Raw genomic sequence first — 20,703 nt, forward strand, 5'->3', positions numbered from 1 at the left:
CGGGGAGAAGGCCCAGCTCCTGCTCACCGGGTTCAGCCATCGGACACACGTGGCTTTAGACTTTAAAAAGTAGGAGAAACAAAGGTGGCTTCGCGTTAGATCCTCAGAGCTATCGCTGGGTGCTTTGTGTGAGCCGAAGCATCTCGGAAAGGCTCAGTACCAAAACTGGCAGCTTCTCCTGCCCCAAAGGGTGGAAAGGCACGGAGCCCACGGGCCACCGAGTGCCAGTCTCGCTTTGAACAGGTGTGCTCTTTAAACGATGTTGGGATGGTTTTAATGGGACCAACCTTTTGTAGATACTGCTTCCTCTGGAGATGTTTCTCTTTGCGTTAATGGCTTAAAGTTCATGCCTTAGCACTTTTGGTATGGGTTTTGAAATGAAAGTGTGCATGATGCATAGCTCACATGCAATTGTGCAAATTGTGCAAGGCTGTTTCAGTAAGACCCTACAATATCTACATATTAAAAATACCATTAAGACTTGTCTTTTAATAAATCAAGGTAGTAAAGCCAGAGAAAGATACTGCTACCACCCATTTTAGCATTTAACTGCTTTTAAAGAACTATCACAATCAGCTTTTAAGTATAATTTAATTTTTAAATATAATTTTACTTATTATATTCAATGGAAATGTTTTATTTTGCTTATAGACCAAAGCAGTGGCTGAAAAGAAAAACAAGCAAGAATTTAACTTCGAAAAAGTAAGTCACCAGGATCTATCTAATCTCAGCACTTTATTGTGCAGGTGTGTGTATTTATATGTTTGGGAAAGGTACAGTGGGACCAAGGAGAAACACTGCTAGAAAAAGATATCTTTTCGTGTTACTTCAGACGTGTGCTGTGCTGGAGGAGGAGTGTGCTGGCTGTTGTGGACAGCTCTGTATGGAAAGAGGCATGTTACAACTCTGTGTCCTTTCTTTCTGATTTGTCACCGATAATTTGAGGAGGTGCACTGTATGTCAGTGGTGTGAAACTATGTGAGTACCCATAACGTGTAGCATACGCTGTTTTAGGCACGTGGTGTTAAATTTGCATTTCTAATCCCATATGGAAAGGGAGAAAAAAAAGCAGATTGGCTTCCATTTTTGAAATAACAGATGACTTTTTTCCATTTGTCTTTTTGTGCTAACCTGTTCTATAAGTGTAACCAGCACTGGCCTTCTTAGCTACATATTTTTTTGCAGATTTGTGCAAGTTGTTTTGTATGCCCAATCTCTGCCCAGGGTCGTGCTGTGATCTAGCAAGACCTTCCAGTGGAGATTCTGTGTGGAGTGCTGTACTGGTGGAAACACTGGGGCTTCAACTACTACCTCTATAAAGGTTATGAATTCCCTGCTGGTTTTGCCAGGGAGTTCTGGTGTAGTGTCAACTGTGTACGTATATTTATGTAGTTGAACCATTGCACCATATGCCCATCTGTGTTTCTCACTGGTCAAAAGCTCTGCAGTCAAGGAATGGGAGCGCTCTGCAAATGCTGGGTGCTGTGGGTAGCGTGTTTTATTGCTCAGGTTTGTACAGCACGACATGATTCACTTTTATACAAAGTAGGTCCTTCCCATGTGTCCAGTTTTGTGTGAAATGAGAATCAAATACTGACCCTCTGTTAGTCCTTACTGTCCAGAGGTTAGATAGACAATAGTTAACTGTTCTGCAGTATGATTCAAAACTCAGTATTATTTTATAGCATGCCGAGTTCAGGTTTTAGCCAGGGTTTCTCTGGGAGTGTGACTTTGTTGTGGTCTGTCAAGTATTATTTTACAACGGGTCAGACAATTACAAAACGCTTGCAATTTTTTTATGATGTTCTAGGCTCGCTTGGAAGTGCACAGGTTTGGGATCACAGGCTATGAGAAACAAGAGCAACGTTTATGGGAACGGGAACGGGCTATCATGCTGGGAGCCAAGGTAATTCTTGCTTGTTTTGTGCTTGGAGGTGACCCGGTGACCCAGCTCTTACAATGCAGGAAGGTGATAAACACTGTGGGGTTTTGGCACTACTTTAAAACACCAGATTCCATCCCATGCCCCTTCTCCCACCTCATGCTTACTTTACGTTTTCTGTTCAGTCTTGTCTGTTTTCTATAGGCATTTGGAAAATTGGTATGCTTGTGTTACCAGAGATGTTTAGGTGAAATAGGACTGATTGGGATGGAAAACACCACTTACTAATCTTTAATCAGACCATTCAAAACTAAGTGGCTGGAGGGGGAACTACTTCTTCTGAAGCTTTTTAAAGCTTCTCTCTCCCAATGAGTTAACATTTTTTCTAGGTCTTTGGGAGTGAGGAAGGGTCTATAGTTTTTTTTCCAGTCTTGGTGTTACTGTGGAAACTCTAAGTCTGCTACATAACATCAACATCCCTCTCTGACAAGAAACATATACTTCCTATGTATCTACCTTAAGTCATTTCCTCTTACCCAAAATGAAATAAACCATGTCTTTTGTCTTCCCCACCACCTGAAAAATTGTTTCCATGCAAATGTGAATTTTTTTTTTGAACCTATTTGAAAACTTCATTGGTGGCATCATTCCCAATCTTTTCTGCAGCCCCCCAAAAAGGAACACATCAACTACAAGACATATCAAGAGAAAATGAAAGAGAAAAAAGCAGCGAAGGAGGATGATAAGGGAAAGGTTCGTGTGAAATTTTGTCTTTAACAATTTAGCGTGTAAGAGCTAGCCCAAGAGCCTGACAGATAATGCCTCAGGCACAGGAGGAGTGCTTGGGCTTGACACCTGCTGCTCCCCATGGAGTGGGTTCCTGACTCCAGCAGGACTCACCTCGTCAGTCAAAGCTGGTTGTGGGCAGTATGAAAGGCACAGAATTTGTCCTGAGCTACGGTGGGCTTCAGTGCCCTATCTTTAGAGGCTGGTAGACTGATGACATGAAATCATCAGCTATTTATTTTTTCATGCCTCTCAAGAGAAAAAATATTTTCTCCAAATAGTGTTTGTTGCGTATTGAATAACCACAGAAAGCCAGATCTTCAGCTGGTTTTGTATCAGCGCAGTTCCATCTAGGATCTTGCTCACTATTTAAAGCAAGGGTGAGGTTTCTGTTGCATCCATCCCCTAGCACGGCCTCTCTGGCCCCAGGCCTGTTCCCTGCCTCTGCTGTAGGTGGGAGCAGGCTGCAGGGCAGGTTTCTGCTCCACCAGCCTGTCTCCTGCCACCTTCTTTTCCAGGGGACCTACTTCTCCTCCTCTGTCACGTGGCTTAAAGCACAACCCAGTGCATGGCCAAACGCAGGCGAGCCCTGTTGTGTGACAGTACACTCAGGCAGGCAGCTGGGTGTCTTTGCCTGCTAGCAAGTAGGTCTTTTGACCAAAAGATCTATCACGTACCCAAAAGGCAGGTCTCCCCTCGTGTAGCTGGATCTGCACCTCCTCACGTGGCAGGGGCAGCGTTTGGGCCATGAGAGGGCTGTGCCTCCCACAAGGTGACGGAAGGGCTGTGGGCATGGTGTGGCCGCCTCCGGATGCGTTGCATCACTTGTCCTGTCAGGAGGTCTCCCAGCCTGTTTTAACGCATTGCGCTCTGTGAAACAAAAAGAACTGTGTGCTGTTTGTGCAGAGGGTTGTTTAGCCGAGATGCTCGGTTCCTTTGCCATTAAAATATGTATCTTTAGACACAGGAACACAAAGGAGATTCTCTGAAGAAGAAGAAGAAGAAAGACCTGAAGGAGAGGTGAGACATTTTTAAGACTGGTAAATTTATTTCATATAGCTTTCCCAGTGCATCGCCCCTGTCTAACTATGCACAGTCTTATACCACAAGTCACCCACAAATTTCTCAAACTGCAGAACTCTTTGTTGCAAAGTGATGACCTGTGTCTAGCAGCTCCAGAGGCTTTAGGTATGCAGCTTAACTGAAAACGTGTCAGTTCTGCTCCAGCATGTTTAAGGCTGCAGCTGGAGGTGGGATGGTTGGGAATCCCTGTGTGGGGACCTGCGATATGCCACTGAGAGCATTTGCACTGAGAAATAATTTTTGCAAAACACAAGCTACAACGTAGAGGCTTGGAAGGTAAAGTGACATCCTTAATTATAGTGCAGCAGGCTCACTGACATGTGAAACTCTTTATCTCCTTTGTCTATCTGAAAGTCGTTGTGGTTTTAAACTCTTGTTTTAATGTAGTTCATTTTGTAATGTGCTACAAGTTTGGATGGCGAATGGTAATAAACATTCTGGGGTTGTTACACGCTATGATTTGGTATTCCGTAATACCAACCCTGACTGCATAAATAAGTGATGTTTTTCACCAAATTGAGCATTTTCATGAGTTTCTGCTGTTTCTCTTGATTCATTTCTTCCCCCCCTCATATTTCAGGAAGGCCAAAAGGAAGAAATCAGTGCCTAGCATTTGGCCTGCAGGACAAGTCGGAAAATTCAGAGATGGGACTTTGATTCTACAAAGTGGTGACATAAAGAAAATTAAATCATCTAAAGTTATCAAATGAACTTGTGATACAGAAGGAAATGGACAAAAGCCATAAGACAGAATTCACACTGCCACCAAAACATAGCTCCTTGCCCTGTCACCGTGTTGTAATTCTTGTACCTTATTTTTTGTTGCAGGTTTTTCTATCTTCCATTTGTTCTTCGGGGGAATATGAGAATTTACCATTTTGTAAATAAAAATAAGACTTTTTAATAATTAAGAAGGTTGCACAGGCTATTTTTATTAATCAGTATGTGCTAAAGAAAGCATTTCACTTCATTTCAGTATCTAGAATTAAATTATTGGCTCTAAGCAAAAGATTAATCCATTAGTTAATGAATTAAAATATATAGCTCTTTGCTTTCATCTGGAAGGAATATGGCAAAAGCAGTAACTTATTTGCTCTGAACCTGAAGGAGGTGTTCTTACGTGTTTAAACACTTACCAGGCATACGTCTGTTTCTGCTTATCTGAATTGTTAGCGGATAGAGGAGCTGCACAACAGACAGTTCTGCCCAGCAAAGCCTTTTAAAGCTTCAAAATTACCTGCTTGAGAATGAAAATGCGCTTTTTCTGAAGTTTTGTCCCAGGTAAGAGTTAGAAACTCAAATTGTACACCTCCAGAAAACTCCAGATAGTCACTGTTTCAGATCGCAGTTTTGGGGGTGGTAGTGATGTAAGACAGTGTACAAAACCAGACAAGATTCAAGACCTGAGCCAAATGCCAGATGAGGCATAGACACCCAGTAGCTCCTGATTGTTCACGGTTATCTCAGGTTTGTTTTGATCAGTGTTCCTGTGCCTTGTAAGCCTTTTCTATGAAATCTTTGTCAAAACTGAATTTTTTGTGCTATTTTGATTTCAGCAATTCGGTCTGTCTGAAAGAACAATTTTGCCCTCTCTAGCTTTGTTTGTTTTGTTGTTGTGGGTTTTTGTTTTGTTTCTGAAGGTTGTGTTTCCATTGGAAATGGAATTAATTGTTATTCGTTGAGTTTCAGCTTATCCAGGAGGGTTTGGGAAGCGTGCTTCCTAGCTGCCTCCTGGGAGCCTGAATAAGGTGAGCTCTGACCTCATCAAGTGATGAGGTCCAAGCCAGCTTACAGCTAGCATGAGAACAGCAGCACCAGAGCCTGCTCCCTTCCCAAGATAAGAAATTATCCTGAGGTAGGGAGAACTACAGCACGGAAAGGGATGCTTTCTCACACGCTTCTTCCCCCATACCTTCCACCTTACTTTCAAGTCCTAGAGATAACGCTGTGCCAACACAGAGAGGACTAAAAAGAGGGAAGGAGCAAGCCTAGAGGGAAAATAGAGCAAGATAAAAAGAGGAAGGGAGTGTTTCTGCACACCCTTCCCCTTCCCACACGGCTCCAGAACTGGATTGCTAAACGCTGTTATCACATTTCATAATTGCTTAATTGGATTTCTTCTTATTCGGTATTGGTTGCAAATTCAAACCGGAAGTAATAATCCCACCCGGTTACTGAATGTGCACACTGCAGAAATACCAAATCACAATTTCATGTGAAGGTGTAATCACCAAGCAGGACTGAACAGAGAGCATCAAGACTTGCTGAGGCAGCAGGATGGGCTTTGGATGTTACAGAATAGCCTCTATCTTTTAATTTCTGGTTGATCCTTGAGCTCGGTTTTACAGTGCCCACTTCTAGATAAAGTGCTGTTTATCTGGCTTTGGGTATAATATAACTTGGGAGCTTGTGTCCTGACTCAGCCTAGATAATTTAAAGGGTTCATTTTCCACCTCCACAGCTCCCGGAAGGTTTTTAGGGGTGAACTTTGGTCAGAATGGAATGTCTAATTAATGCAGTCCCGGTCTCGGGTTTTGTAAGTGCTGTTAAAGAAGAGGTGAAGGAAATTCAGTTCTTAAAATAAACAGTTGAAAATTGAAATGCCAAGCTGACAGTGGAACATTAAACCTTAGAAAAAAGTAAAAGCTTATTCAGAATGTTGTTTCCTCACACATGTAAGCATGCAAACACACAGTGCTGTGGATGCATTACAAAAAGTTGCTGTTATGTGGTGCTACGTTGCTTTTTAATATCACCTTATCAAGGTGACTTAGGTTGGCCATCCTACCTTCAGGATTGTGTTCTCAGTAAAACAGTGATAGCTTTAGGTCCAATTTTGTTACTGGACACATTAATAAAAATGATAATGACTGGCATTTGGCTAACTAAACTGTTGAGAACCTTTTATGCACTTAATGTTTCTCTGGACTAGAATGTGTTACACTTATATGCTCTGTTATTGAGGATGTTCAACCAGCAAACAGTTCTTTTGGGGGCATGTACTGATGCATGAAAGTCAGTATTGACCGAATAACAGATTTGTTGCAGGCAAGGAAGAGCAAGGACCATCAGATTTTGCCTGTTAGCTGCAGTCGGATAGCAGAACAAGGGAGAAAAGGAGAAAACTTTGTCACAGTAAAAGGCGTAAGAAAGAGCAGATAGGAAGAATACAATCAGTGTTATTCCTGTTTCCACATATGCTGAAGCCATTGTCATTATCCTTCCTCTCAGTCAGAGCCTTTACAATGAAAGAGCGATGCAAAGTTGTCTCTTGCTTAAAAGGTACCCTACCACCATGATGGATGGTGTCTCCACACTCTTGTCTGTGCTTACTCCCAATTGTTTGTTGTGGCCAGGCTTTTGTTTCTTTCTCCAGCATTGCTCTTACCATGTCACGGTGCTTTCTTCTTCGTTAACAGGTGCTCACTGAGGTTGTGTAGCTTAAACGAGTGCCTTTTTGGAGGGTCTGAGTGTGCTACCTCCGTAGCAGTGCTCAGTCCTTCTTGAGGCATCTGCCTGATAAAGGTGTGCAGCACCAGTGTGGTAGGTAATTTTAAACTGTATTACAAAGCTTTCTCTTTCCTGCCCAGTCTGACTTTTACACTTACATGATGGCCTTTCCAATCAGATCCTTCTGGTGCTGTCATCGTTTTCAAGCAGTGCTTCCTCCACCGTCAGGACTTTCTGGAGACTGGGAAACTGTCTCTGGGAAAGCATCTAAGATGGGTGAGAGCTACATAACATCTCCTGTACCCTACAGAGTACATGAGCCAGAGGTAATCGGGTGGTGCTGAGACAGAGATGTGTCATATGTGCTAAGTTCAGACATGGATGGTTTCTCTGAAGAAGAGATCTTGGTTTTTTCTGGGTTATTGATTGGTAACAAAGCAGGTATCAACAGCCAGGCGTGCACTGTGACAGTCTTTTCAATAATAGTAAGAAAGCCACTGATGCTGAATTTGTTGGCAATGTTTTAAGAATTTATTTAGAAACTGTAAAACGGCATTAACTCATATGTCAGGTTTTTCCAAAAGAGTAATAATAATGCACAAAGTTTTAGACCAAAAGACAAAAAGCAGTTTGTTTCCAATTCAAAAAATACAAACTTTTGCTACAGATACAAAATTATAAAAGTTTCTATTTTCCTCTTGATCTGGTGACAGACACATGCAGAAGAGATGTATATTTCACCAGGTCCAAATTCGTATAAGGTATGGGAAATGACGCTAAAGAAAAAAATGTTGTGGTTAAAAAGAAAACAAAGAACTTCTCATCCTTCACTTAACCAGAAGTGAACACCATGATCTTATTCCTTTGCACTTTTTTTGGTTGCCAACATTTAAATTAGTGTTATTCATGCTTCATATAACAATCAGAAATAACAGCAGTTTTACCTCATGCATTTATTTCAATATTCATCACATAATGTCTTCTCACCATGCTACCTACAAAGGTTAGTTTTTACTGACAACATTAAAGGAAGGTGGTAGCAGCCATCAGGATGAAAGAATGTGATCTGGATCCATAAATACTTAGATCTACTGACTTACAAGAAAATATTAAAAATCCTTCAATCAGCAGAAAAAAATAATTTAGTCCTGTTCTGCTTGGATTTGCTTCCAATAACAAATTCAACAGAAAGTCACTTAACAGAAAGGGAAAATGCTGCTGAATATCTGGCTCAGCCAACACATACCTGTCTCCTGTATTGTGCAAAGATGCAGAAACCCCACCCACCTAGTTTTTGTGGCTTGCATAAGGGCTGCTACACATAAGAAGACTGAGTGCATCTTATTTGTGGCGGATTTGTGCTTCAAGCTGCCACTCCAGCCATTTGTGTGTGCAGCGTTCAGTAATACTGGATAGAGGAATGACCAGAAATGTTGTCAATAAAAACTAGAAGCAGCTCACTTAAAAAAAAAAGTTAATAAAAATTAATAATAGTAAGACGACGCTCCATCTTTGATAGTTTTCAGTGACAAGTGCCCTTTACGTTTGCAATGTGTTTGATTTGTTACCATAACCTGTTGATGGACTTGTGATCTCCCTTCCAAAGTTGAGCTAGCCAAGATGTTTGGGTTTTTCAGATTATTTTACCTGGTTCAAAGGTTAATTTTTTTCTCTGCTATTTAAGCAGAATGCTGCAAAGCTGATAAAGCCTGAGATTAGGTCTAACAACTCTATTTTCTCATCTTTGTGAACAAAGGATGTACTAGATGGTACCAGTAAGCTGCTGTTAACAGGTTGTTGTACTTTGCATCCCTTCTCACAGGAACAGGTCATCTTAATTGTGGTCCAAAATGCACCACCTTGTTGGCAGTCACAAACATAGCATTTTTCACATGGTGGTAGTGGCAGCTTAACCTTGACTCTCTTCCTCTTTCTTCGTTTAATGTTAATATGTAAGAAAGAAAAAAATCTGCATATCACATTTCTTCTTGCTCTAGAACAACTAGGAAACTAGGGTATTTGTGCTCTGTGCCATCTTTACTAATTATACTTCGAAAAGAAAATTAAAAAACAGAATTCATACAGCACTACAACAGAACTCTGATCACCAGCCAAGAACAAACTACAGCAATACACTGTAATGGTTTATTTACAACATGATGGAACACTATGCACATAATAAATTACATTTGATACTTTTCCTCTTAAATTCTGATATACGTAAGCTTTTTTTTTTTAATTAGGTCCAATATATTTTTCTTTATATGTCTTAACAGTATGGCAAATATGGGAGGTGACAGGGCTGTTTGCCTGTCTTCTACGTTTTAGAAGCCAAATTGCTTTCCAAGATGCATCACAGTATCCTACTGTCCTTACTGACATGGATTTTAGTGCGCATCTTTCAGCCTCAGAAGTAGTAAGAGATTGTCAGCTAGGCCTGTGCTCTCTTAGTAAGAGATCTTCACAAGAACTCTTTCTGGGCTGATGAGGGAAACACAGGTTCAGGAAATTGTGTAGCACTGCACGCAGTGGGAGATCTGACAATGCCCCTGATGGCACAGTTCTTCTGTTTGGTCCCACTAAACTTAATAGGGAAATTTGCAGAGGAAAGAGCGAGGACAGGACGATGGTTCACAAAGGATAATGTTTGGGTTTGTGTGGGTAGGTGAAAACTAAGAGTCCCTTGTTGCTCTACAAGACAGAAAGTTTGCCTACAATATTTATTTAGCAGCTGTGCAGATGTTCCAAACTGACATATTCAGAAACCAAGTTTCATTGTGCTTATTAGAGGAGGACTTGCTTCTTTGTAAACATTTAGTCAATTTACAACTGCCTTATGGGGACTCCGTACCACAGGGGATGAAATTCATCCCAGTGCAAAAGACTCTGCTTTCCTATTTACAAGGAAGAGCCTGTGCTCCAGGAACAGATGCATCCCACAAAAAGCAGCTCTGTGCTTGTCCAGGTGCCTGGGATACAGGAGGAGCAGGAGCTTGGAGCCCCAGAGAGCTGCACAAATATCCCAAGGAATCAAAAGGAAGCAAGAGACACCCAAAGCGGTCCCCTTTGGTATCTATGCCACCCTTTGGTCCCCTGGGTTCCTCCTGGATAGTCAGCAACACAATTTCTGCAAGGACCGCACTACAAAAGGCTGGCTTCCTCCCAGAGAAGGTATTTGGAGGAAATAAAAGCTGGCAAAAGAGATGCTGTAGATGAAGAACGTGCAGACTGCTGGATTTACAACCAGATGAGAGAGTTACCTGCAGAGAAACAAGCTACCTCCTGCCTGAGCAAAGAGGTGAAAGTGCCCTGCTTCTCCCCACCTGACGCTGTTCTGCAAAAGGCAAATTCCGCTCTGCTCTATGTTCAGATGGCTCCCGCTGCCATCTGGATGCTCTGCATAAATATACGTGTGGAGTAATTCGTTTCCTAGCATAATTCTATCTACTTAAGCATTATTTCTGTTAAACTACCAAAATGCATCCAGCTAAGTCAAGAGACTACACTCTGTTGGGGTAACTTGGTTTATTGCTATGGACCATGCCAAATCCAAGTCGCTGAATTTGTACACAACCAACACATACACCCACTTAGTTTAGGTTTAGACCTAGGCTAAATTAGTCGTACTAATGCAGGATACCTACTTCTAACTGTATTCCTTTTATTTTATTTGCATCTCCACTAGGTTAAAAAGAGACTGTAATGGTAGCTAGTCTGTACCCTACCTGTATGAGTGTTAGAACAACAATGAGCTTCTAGGAGCTTCTCTACAGAGCTGATGCGGGTCCCTACCATCCATATTTCCATTAAAACTTAGTAACCTGCACCACTCACTGCATTCTCCCCAAGGTACAACACTAGGAACCTATACCAAAGCAACTATGCAAACCAAACCCAAGTACTGCAACGCTTCTAAAACCCATTCAGAATTAATTTTAAACATCTGGCAATGGTTGAAGAGCGGAAAGATCTAAATGCGTTTGAATTCCCTTCACAGAAGCTGGGAGTAAAGACAAAGGTTCAGTCCCAAAACAAACAACGTCTGGTTGTTTTTAATAAGAAAAGTGAAAGTGGAGTGCCTTCTGTATTAAAATTATCATGGGATGTGCCTCAATATAAAAAAACTATGTGCAACTTATGTACAGTATTCCCACACGCTGCTCTGACTGGCAATACTCAGCTTTTAGGTTCACTGAAGACAATTTTACGATGAGCATGCTCAAGAGGAAATTCAGGGTCCAATAGCATTCTAGCTGAGGTAGGTTAAAGCAGACCCACTAAATTAGAAAATCCTGCACGAGTTCATATGGCATTAAACAAAACCAAAATTAAAACACAGTTGGTCTCTGCTATTCCTTAAGAAATCAAGATGAGTGTAGCACAGTTATTCCAATGTTTAAAAGGTTACTAATACAATCCATTTCAGACTTTGAAGAAAGTACAGTTGCTTTCCTGCTTAACAGCTTAAGTTATTTTTTTCCTGTTGTTGGTTTTGTTTCCTATTTCAGTCTTGACATCCCTGAAGGCGCATTGCTGTTGTGCAGGAGAGGTGGGCTACGAGATGCTTAGCTGGTTACAGGCACTATGGTGGCAGGCTGCATTTCACCTGTGAAATAGCCCGTGACTATTTCATGCCGGGTTGCCTTCCACTCCCCGCAGTGGCTGCAGGGTGGGATGCCACCAGTGAGGACGCTGGCTGCTCTGTCCCAGTGCAGCCTTGCCAGCACTCAGCACTACCTGAGTGACGTGCTCAGGCCAGGGACTGAAAGTCCCCCTGCACCAGGCTGCCCTAAGGGAAGCCTGGGCTGTTGGTCCTGCGTCTGTGGTTTAATGCAAGGCAGTTAGCTGGATTTGGGTTAGGGTATTTGTTTTCAGGCTTCATAATTACTTGTCTGACAACAGTATGCATGTGCTTATACATATGCTTAGAGGGGAAAATCTGTATAAGCAGCAGAATTTAAGAAAGGACATAATACATCAATAGGATATAACAGCTGATGCTTGTGGTATCTTGTTTGATACCACTGCACTTATGTAGGATTGGACAAAATGACAAATGACGAAGTCTGAGATGTCGTGGGTTCACACAGTCTGCTGCATCTTGGTCTTATGCATTACTGCTATGCACACACAGTGCATATGTTAACTTGTTTTAGAGGAAAAGAAACACACAAACCAATATGTTTTCTGACAACAGCATGCAGGTGGTAGTGCCGTGGTTATGGGAAGTTCCACGTTAGTCAGACTCATGTTGTCATGGACAGCATCTGAAATGGCTTCTTGCTTTCATGGGAGACACAAGAGACAGTCAAGTCTCACAAAGTATTTATGTCCCAATCCAGAAAACATCTTCAGAATGGATTTAGCATTAATCCTATGAATCTCTCTTGCTCAAATGTTTCATGGAAGTCAAGACATTAGATACATCACCCTAATCTAACAGAAAATTAAGGCTTTTGATCTCAAAGCTACATTGGAACTACAGCTGCCCAGGACTTACAGGATCAAGGCTGAAAAGCAGCATTTCTCTGTGTGGAATACTTTGCATATACCATATCTAAATAAATCTCTTATCAGTTAAATTCAAAAGGATCTACCCTGCATCATTTTTCAAGAGTTGTGCTGATAACCACAATCAGATCTTCTCTGTGTGATTGTGTCCCCACAATCACACTTAAATAAGAAATATGAAAATGTATCAAGAACATTTTTCTCTCTACCTTTCATATCTGAATTGTGCAGGTCATGGTGCAAGCTCAAACGAGCGCAACTATTATGTGACAGCATTTGGAAAACAATCTTATTCTCGTTCTGCCACTGAATTCTAGGGGAACACGAGTCACAGCTTACTGTAGTCTAGAGACAGAAGGAATAGTTAAGGTAATTTGAGCCCCTGGAAGTATCAGACAAAAGAATCTTGCACGTGAATTCTTTAACTGAGCACACAGCTTCCACTTCAGCTGCCAAAACACACGCTGTCTTGAATTAAGGATTTCAGGAGGCAAAGGAATCCAGTTCACCAACTGGTGAATTGTTCCAACAGCCAGTGTTCCCCAGCCCTAGTCTTGCCAATTTTTTCAAGCATCTTTAGTATCTTTTGAGTACAAATCCAGCCATGGGAGAGAAAATACACTCATTTAACTTTTCACCTTATAAATATGTGTATGCGTGTTGTGTGCACATGTATGCAGTGCAGTATAGATATGTGCAGGTACCCATTTGTAATCACGTGCCAGTTCTGTGGGTATGCTTGCTATGGCTTGTTAAATTAAAGATGGAGTGGGCGAGCTGTAACCAGTGGAGTACTCAGTGAGCAACATGGTGTACAACATTTTACGTAGGGAAGAGAATGCTTTTTTGCTGACTTACTAAAAGGTGCCAAATCACACTGAGAAAGCTTACAGAATCCAGCAGGGGCTCAGGCAGGAGCTTCATTAGTTGCTGGGCAACTTTGGCTGCTTTACACATTGTGGCACCTCCAGTCCTGTGTGCAGTGTCACCTGTGCAAAGAAGAAATAACACTGGCCATGAGCATCCCCCTCACACGTTCTTGGCCATGCTCTGCCTTAACTTGGTCATGGTAAATGTAAGCCAGGTACTTAAAGGACGTAGGAAGGCTGCAACTGAAAATCTGTGTTGAAAATAGCAGTCAGGTGCCCAGGAAAGTGCACGTCTTCCACTTTTGTGCATCAAATACAATAAAGCTACGAAACCTTGAAAGATTTGGATGCCATCAGCAACTAATGCTAATGTTGATGTAAGGCCACGTGAGGTTTCTTGCTTCAGTCTGGGGATTGTAAATGATGGATATTCCACCCCTGACTGCATTGGTCCTGCCTGACTAAAATCAGCCTTCAGTCCTCAGGCTCCTGGTATTTCCATTGGTAGAGGTGCTGGTTCTCCCTTACATTACCTCCTGTTTCTAGCCAAACACAGTGGTTTTGAAGTAAAAAACGCATTATATTGAAAGAAGGTTCCTCCAAGAGGAGATCTCTTGGTAACAGAGAGAAGTCTCTGAACTTCATGAACAATGTGCCGACTGGGTCTTCTCTGTTGAACTAATTCTCTGACCTATGTTGTCTTTGCTCTACTTACCACTGTGCAGTTGGCATTTCTGTCTGTTGCCAGTGTTAATTATCTCTAAACACCAGATCTATGTGGAATTCGGATACTCATGCTTTTTAGTCAAACTGGCAGAAGCAGACTTAGCCCTGCTGCTTTCTAAGTGGGGTTTTGCAGCAGAACAATGTAGGCATTAGGATGTGTAGGCATTTTTGCTTGCTTTTACAGCATTACCCCTCACATCTTTGAAGCAAGACAGAAGGTCAAATCCAGTTTTCAAGAAAGTGTTAGCCTTCTCAGTGCAGGCTGAGAAGGAAAGAGCCAATATCCATAGTGACTACCTACAAATGACATTATCGGTCACAGCAGAAATCGCCAGTAGCATATGCCCTCCTTTAGCTGAGCAGGGTAAGTTGTATTGAACTACAGAAGACTTACCTGGACATTTCGATTGAGGCTCAATGCAGGCATGAAGACACCTTCAATGTTTTCAAAAGCTGGAGGCCCTTGCTGCTGCCCATTTATGTAGAAGGTCAGGTTGTGCTTGTTCAGATCCAGGAGAACACCAACGGTGGCACCTTTAGAGACGCCTCCTTCAGTCCTAAGGCACAAAGGGACCGCGCAGTTGGTTTAGTGGAAGCAGAATACTACACCGCTGCTGCTCTCTCTAGGACAAGCAGTCTTACTAAGGAAGGGGAGAGTGGAGCAGCACAGTGAAAAGATTAGCCCCACAGCACTTTGGCAATGACCAAACCGCACCGTTACCCAAAATATATGTACCACATTCATCAGAGCCTAAAGGGGATATCTGCAAGAGAAATTAGGTCCATTTCTCCTCCAGTTGTAAACTCAGTGCTGAAAATGGTGTCCAAAGCCAACAGATGCCCTAGGCTGACAAGAGCTGGGCAGGCAAGCAGATCAGTTCAGTGCCAAGGGTGCAGGACAGGAGTCCTGGAGACAGCTCCTGAGAGTGCCCCTGCTGTGGTGGAGTGATGCACAGCAGAGAATGAACAAGCAGAAAAGCTTGTGTCCTAGGCATTCACTTTTAGTCACTATGCCTGCTAACAGCTCGAGACTCACCTCTGCAATTCCTAAGGGGACCCAATTTTCCAGAGGCCAGGGAGCCAGCATAGGTCCAACAGATCCTGGTTTCGGGGAGGAAGGGAAGGTGGGACTGGTTAAGGATACACGTAGATCTGTGGCTGACGAGGTGTTCAGCTATAGGGCTGGGAGCTGTTCGAAGCTTTGGGGCACAGTTATTAGTATTGGCGATAATTGGTTGTGTCAGGAGCAGCTGCTGAGAGCTACCATGGTATCAGAGCGTGCCAGGACAGATCCAGCCATTACATGCATGAACGATTTGACATTAATGCACTTTGATTTGGGGGTTAGTCAAACCCAGTATTACTTTAAAGAGCACTGAGCAAGAAATGTGCTACATATGCAAATTGGCCACAGGCACTGCTACTTCACTAATGTCATGGGGTGGGGGCTCTGCCATGCATTTACAACCTGACACAATTTGTTCAGGCTAAATCAGATGTCAAGTCATTTGCATTAGGAAAGGAAGCAACTGTCCTTTGTCCCACAAGTTTCCCTCAGGCACGCAAAATTCACAGGATAAATGCAATTTTAACATAAATTTTATCACATAGATAAAACAAATACACTAGGAATATGGTGCAGGGTAAGAAATTTTCATCATGTCCACTAGGTGTCATAAACTGTTTTCCTTTAGACTAAATGTGGCGCACACAATTTCCTCTTAAGGTGTAAGTAGTTTTATCTGTGATAGTAATGGCAATAGTATTTTGACTTCTCTATTTAAAGCTCTTCAAACAATAGTGGTACAGTTGAGAATCAGGAGTTGGTCTCTCAGATGTGTTAGATTTAAAACTGTGCAGTTCTGAGCTCCCTTTATTTCTGGTATTATAAGCATTAACAGGTTTGTGTTTGAGCTCTTCAAAACCATAAAGCGTATTATTTTCCAACAAAAGTTAAAATGCTTACCTAGCCTCAGTATCTTAAGAACTAGGTTGTTGTTTTTTAAAAGCACTCAATCATAAAACTCATAATGAGACTATGGAAAGTGTCACTACCACCATCTAGAGCTATTTACAAATGGATGACGTGTTTCTTTTTTTTCCTCTGATGGAGGACGGCTTTGATTGTAGTGCACCAAGTTTTATATCCTGCAGTGTTTTAAAATAGATTTTATGACATCTTTTTAAATGACATTGATTCTCTCGGGGAAATAGAAATGGCAACTTTGCCTATTTGAGATTATTGTGCTCTTTCTTATATAACAAACTAATTTGCTTCTTGTGGGCTAATTAGCCACGTGCTACATGGTGACATTGAGTGACTTCTCTGCAGCCCCTGGGGAAAGCCCTGCTGAAAAGAAGATGCTGCCTGCAGCACATGACCCAGCTGAGGGCTGCGCCAGACAAGGGGAGCAAAGCATGGGGCTCTCCCTGGCTTTCTTGCCCCAAATCTTGCAGGACTTCAGCAGGTAACTGCCTCATTACTGAGCACCCACCTCCCCACAGGGAGCAGCAGGCTCTGGCAGGATGAAGCCAAGGCTTCTGAGGCTGAACAGCTGCTCCTTCTGGGCATCCCATGATGTCTCTGGGAACTTATTTTGAGAAATCCAGTGCTTTTGGGACTACTGTCACGGTTACCTCCTTTAGGAGGAAAGATGGGACAGCTAAAGTTTCACAAGCAGACTTGTACAAAACATTTCCGCACTCTTCAGTACATCAAGACGGTATTACTGGATATTTATTCTAATAAATGTCTTAGTTGTAATACAAAAGCCTGCTAGCTCAAACCAACTTAAACTGATGCTCTTTCCTCATACACTTCTGTGTCAGCATGTCCAAGAGCTGACACTTTTCTGTAATGTCTTTTTAAAACTACTTAATGGCAGTTATAACACAGGCTCCTGATAGTCTGCAGGCCATGTGAAAGGAAGAGACAGCTACCTGGTACAGTACTTCTGCAATGATGATCCGTTTTTGAAAACATGCACCACTTTAATTATTCCAAGTAAATCCCAACTCTCACACACCTTTTCCCACAGTCCTGAAAATATTATCTCTGTGCACAACGATAAGTACTGACTGCCAGTGCTGTGTGCAGGGCTCTAAGGTCTGAGTGCAGAGACAGGAACTAGACTACCCTGAAATATGCCATTGTCTGCTGCAGTGGGATCTGATATTCTCAGAATGCTTTCAGCAGCAGTGTGGACAATTTGCAAAACTGGACTGAATGAATTGGCTTGAGGACTTAAGAATAGGAGTAAATTTCACTATTACTGAAAAATAAATCTTAATCTATGAGCACTCTTTAATACACTGAAGAATTAACTCCACATTAGCAGTATTTTTTTTCATGAACTTTACAGTAACTTAACAACTTTGCCATGTCCATTGTCAAGGACAGTATTTTTCAGTCAATTGTAATATTTTTGTGTGATGAGAACCTGTTCTTGAGACCTCTGAAGTTAGTGAAGAGACTCTCTATAAGCAGGGGGCTTAAAGATTACCTGTCCAGATTTTGACGTTCCACAGTCTTTAAGCATAAAGCATTTCAGTGTGATTTCCATCTCTTTCTTCATGTACCAATGCAGCAGCTAGCATACTGCCTGTAGCACAAGGTACTCATGCCTTTGGGAACTTTGCCAAGGTACAGATCTACTGCAATGAGTGGCGATGCCTCTAAGCAATGGGCACACAACATCTCTGGTGTGAACTGATTATTTCCAGGAACAACAAGGCTGAAAGGTACCTGACAGAGGTATACCCCTGCCCTGAAGCATCAAACCGGCGTCTGCATAACCTGTTCTCAAACGTCTCTCTATTTTTATAGCATTAGGTTCATCTGTTCATGCCCTTTCTTCTAGCACGACAGAGGTCGAGCCCAGCCTGGCAGTTTTAAGGATGCAGACGGATCCTGGTGTGCTTGCTGTGAGCAAAAAGAACAGGGAAGTTCTCTAAACTTGGCAGGTCCCATGCCTCAGTCTTTCAAGCTCTACCCCAGCTTATCCTTGAAGTTAGACATTTATTTATAGTCCTAATTTAGTCTCATGAAGATTTGGATGGATGAAATGATTACTAAGATATAGCCTCCAACATAATAACATCCGAGAGGCTAAAAGCTGGCAATAAATTTTCTTTGGACTGACATTGTGCTATCATGCACTTGTCTCCAGCGGGGAAAAATGACAAGGCAGCAACAATTGTTTCCACTAGACTACCACAGCTAATGAGTTAAAAACCTGACCTACTTGACTGTCACGGTTAAAAATATAATGCCCAGACCTAATTTCATTGAAGCGCATGTGATTTCATGAGACTACATGCCCTTCGTCAGTGTATTTCACTTGAAAGAATATTCTGCTGGACTGCCCATTCCTTGGATGTGCCGGCAAAACCTTTGTGTTTTACCTAGTAAAAAGAGGGAAGCTCTCATCAACACCAAGTACTTTGTTCTCCTGTTTAAGCAGGATGACTGGAAATCCAAAGCGTTTCCATTGTTTATGCTTCCCAGAAGGAAAGCTTTTGCTTTGCTCTTCTGTTGTTCGCGGGAAGAAGCATGCCTAGGACCATACCCATAAAAGAGGTTTCTGGGACAGTAGCACACAGAACGTTTGCCAGTTTTTTCCAGAAAACATAAGCTGTTTCACAGAGCATTAAAATTTACACAGCTTAACATTACTTCCACCCTAAATCAAATCAAGATATTAAAGGGACAGAGAACCTTTTGATATATTTATCATTCTGATGTTATTTTATGCTGCATTTACTTAGGACATGACCTAAGTCATGTCCTAAAAAGACCTTTTATGGGCCTTTGGAGCCAATGAAAATATTCATATTTACTTCAGATAGCTATGGGTCCAGCTATAAGGTTCTTCCACCTGTCTGTAATGAACTAAAAAAAAATCAAACTGCTTCAAACAAAAATTACCATCAATTGCAGTATACATACTCAAAATACAAGTATGTTTTAGAGTTTGAATGACTACTCAACAGGAGACATTATTATCAGCTTTAGGATGCCGTGAATGTTGGCAGAAACTTCCCTCTAAGGAGATAATACAAGCATTTTTAGTGTTTTAAAAATGACTGCAAACCTTTCTTTTAATCATTTGATACAACTGAAACAACATCTGATCTAGTAAGTATGGAAAACCTGCTGAGACAGGCAGTAGAAAACTAAATCAAAATTGATTCCCACTCTTCCACAGACCTGCTATATATCCTCAGCCAGACTTTGTACATCAGTCTCCCATCATGGTAGAGTAGGTATACAAATACAGTATTTTCCAAATATACAAGGGATTTAGACTGTGTGGCACTCCTGTCTACTGACATTGTGGGTGGGACATGCAGTCATGGGTTTAATCGCAGCAGGGGAGATTCAGGCTAGATCTCAGGAAAAAACTGATAACAGAATGGATAACATACACCAACACAGATTGCTAGGGGACAAGATGCCATCTCTGTCACTGGTGACTTTTAAGAACAGGTGAGGCAGACTTCTGTCAGGAATAAAATAACTATTTGGCAGGAAGATGGACTATGGCTTGTTGAGATCTCTTCCTCTGATGACAAGGAGAAAAAACAATCGATAAGGAGAAAATTGTGCAGATGGTGCTTACCGGTTGGTGTGAGAATTGCAGTGCATGAACCAGCTGCGGTTGTTGTCAACGTACATGGCCCAAGCCTTGTCGTCCTTGCCTAACATCATGTCCTTGACGACGTTAATCCTGGCGATGCCAAAGGCTGGATCGGGATGGTTGTCGTACCGGTCCACGTGCAGCTCCCAGTAATGCACGCCCTTGGAGAAGGCGGCTGTGCCAAGAACAACCCGGTCATCGTAACTGCTGCAGGTGGCGGTCTGGTTGTCGTTTGACAGCACAATGTCCCTGTGAGCTGAGGAGGGGTCGAAGGTGAACCACGCCACTGTGCAGGGGAAAAGGAGATGCAGGTTTATGACAGAATTGGCTGTACCCACCCATCAGCTGCCCTACTTCCACTAGAAGAATGAGGTTCAGCCTTTCTAAAGACCCTACCACACTCTCAAGTAACAAGGACGATCTTTTCTCATTATCCTAGAGATTACACAGGACTGCTTTGCACTGAGACCCAGCTCAGAGTGACTACTGGTGATTGAGTGAGAAAGAAAAGAGTGCTTCATGCAATCTGCATAACTCAGGAATAGCTGAAAGGCATTTTTCAGTCCAGGTGGGTTAAAGTACTATGGAAGGGATAATTACTCGTGTGCCTTATGTCATCTGTGTCTCTGAATGGAGGCTTCTAAGGGCAGTGACCTGCTGTTCTCCTACAGTAACCAGAAAGTCATAGAGGAGACAAAGGCTTCTTCATAATGCAGAAAATGCTCACAACTGTGATTTGGTTCAGGATTGTCTCTAG

The 20,703-nt window shown here is 42.2% G+C and overlaps 1 protein-coding gene across 6 annotated transcripts in view; it reads right to left on the minus strand.

Moving 5' to 3' along the window:
* Positions 1-7,712: 7,712 nt before the first annotated feature.
* TRIM67 (tripartite motif containing 67) overlaps positions 7,713-20,703 on the minus strand; it is a 37,622-nt gene continuing 24,631 nt past the window's right edge. For 4 of the 6 annotated variants that reach the window (XM_083831047.1, XM_083831046.1, XM_083831044.1 and 1 more), the window contains exons 8-10: positions 19,929-20,232; positions 14,702-14,864; positions 7,713-13,701 (exon numbers count right to left, since the gene is read on the minus strand). In XM_083831047.1, coding sequence (XP_083687173.1) covers positions 13,636-13,701; positions 14,702-14,864; positions 19,929-20,232 — 533 coding nt within the window. In that variant the 3' untranslated portion in view covers positions 7,713-13,635. Of the gene's footprint in view, positions 13,702-14,701; positions 14,865-15,343; positions 15,409-19,928; positions 20,233-20,703 lie in introns of all 6 variants that reach the window. The other 2 variants (XR_014582322.1, XM_083831043.1) reach the window with 2 other exon arrangements.

This window comes from Anser anser (assembly GCF_964211835.1).
Source record: "Anser anser genome assembly, chromosome: 3".
NCBI classification, from domain to species: domain Eukaryota; kingdom Metazoa; phylum Chordata; class Aves; order Anseriformes; family Anatidae; genus Anser; species Anser anser.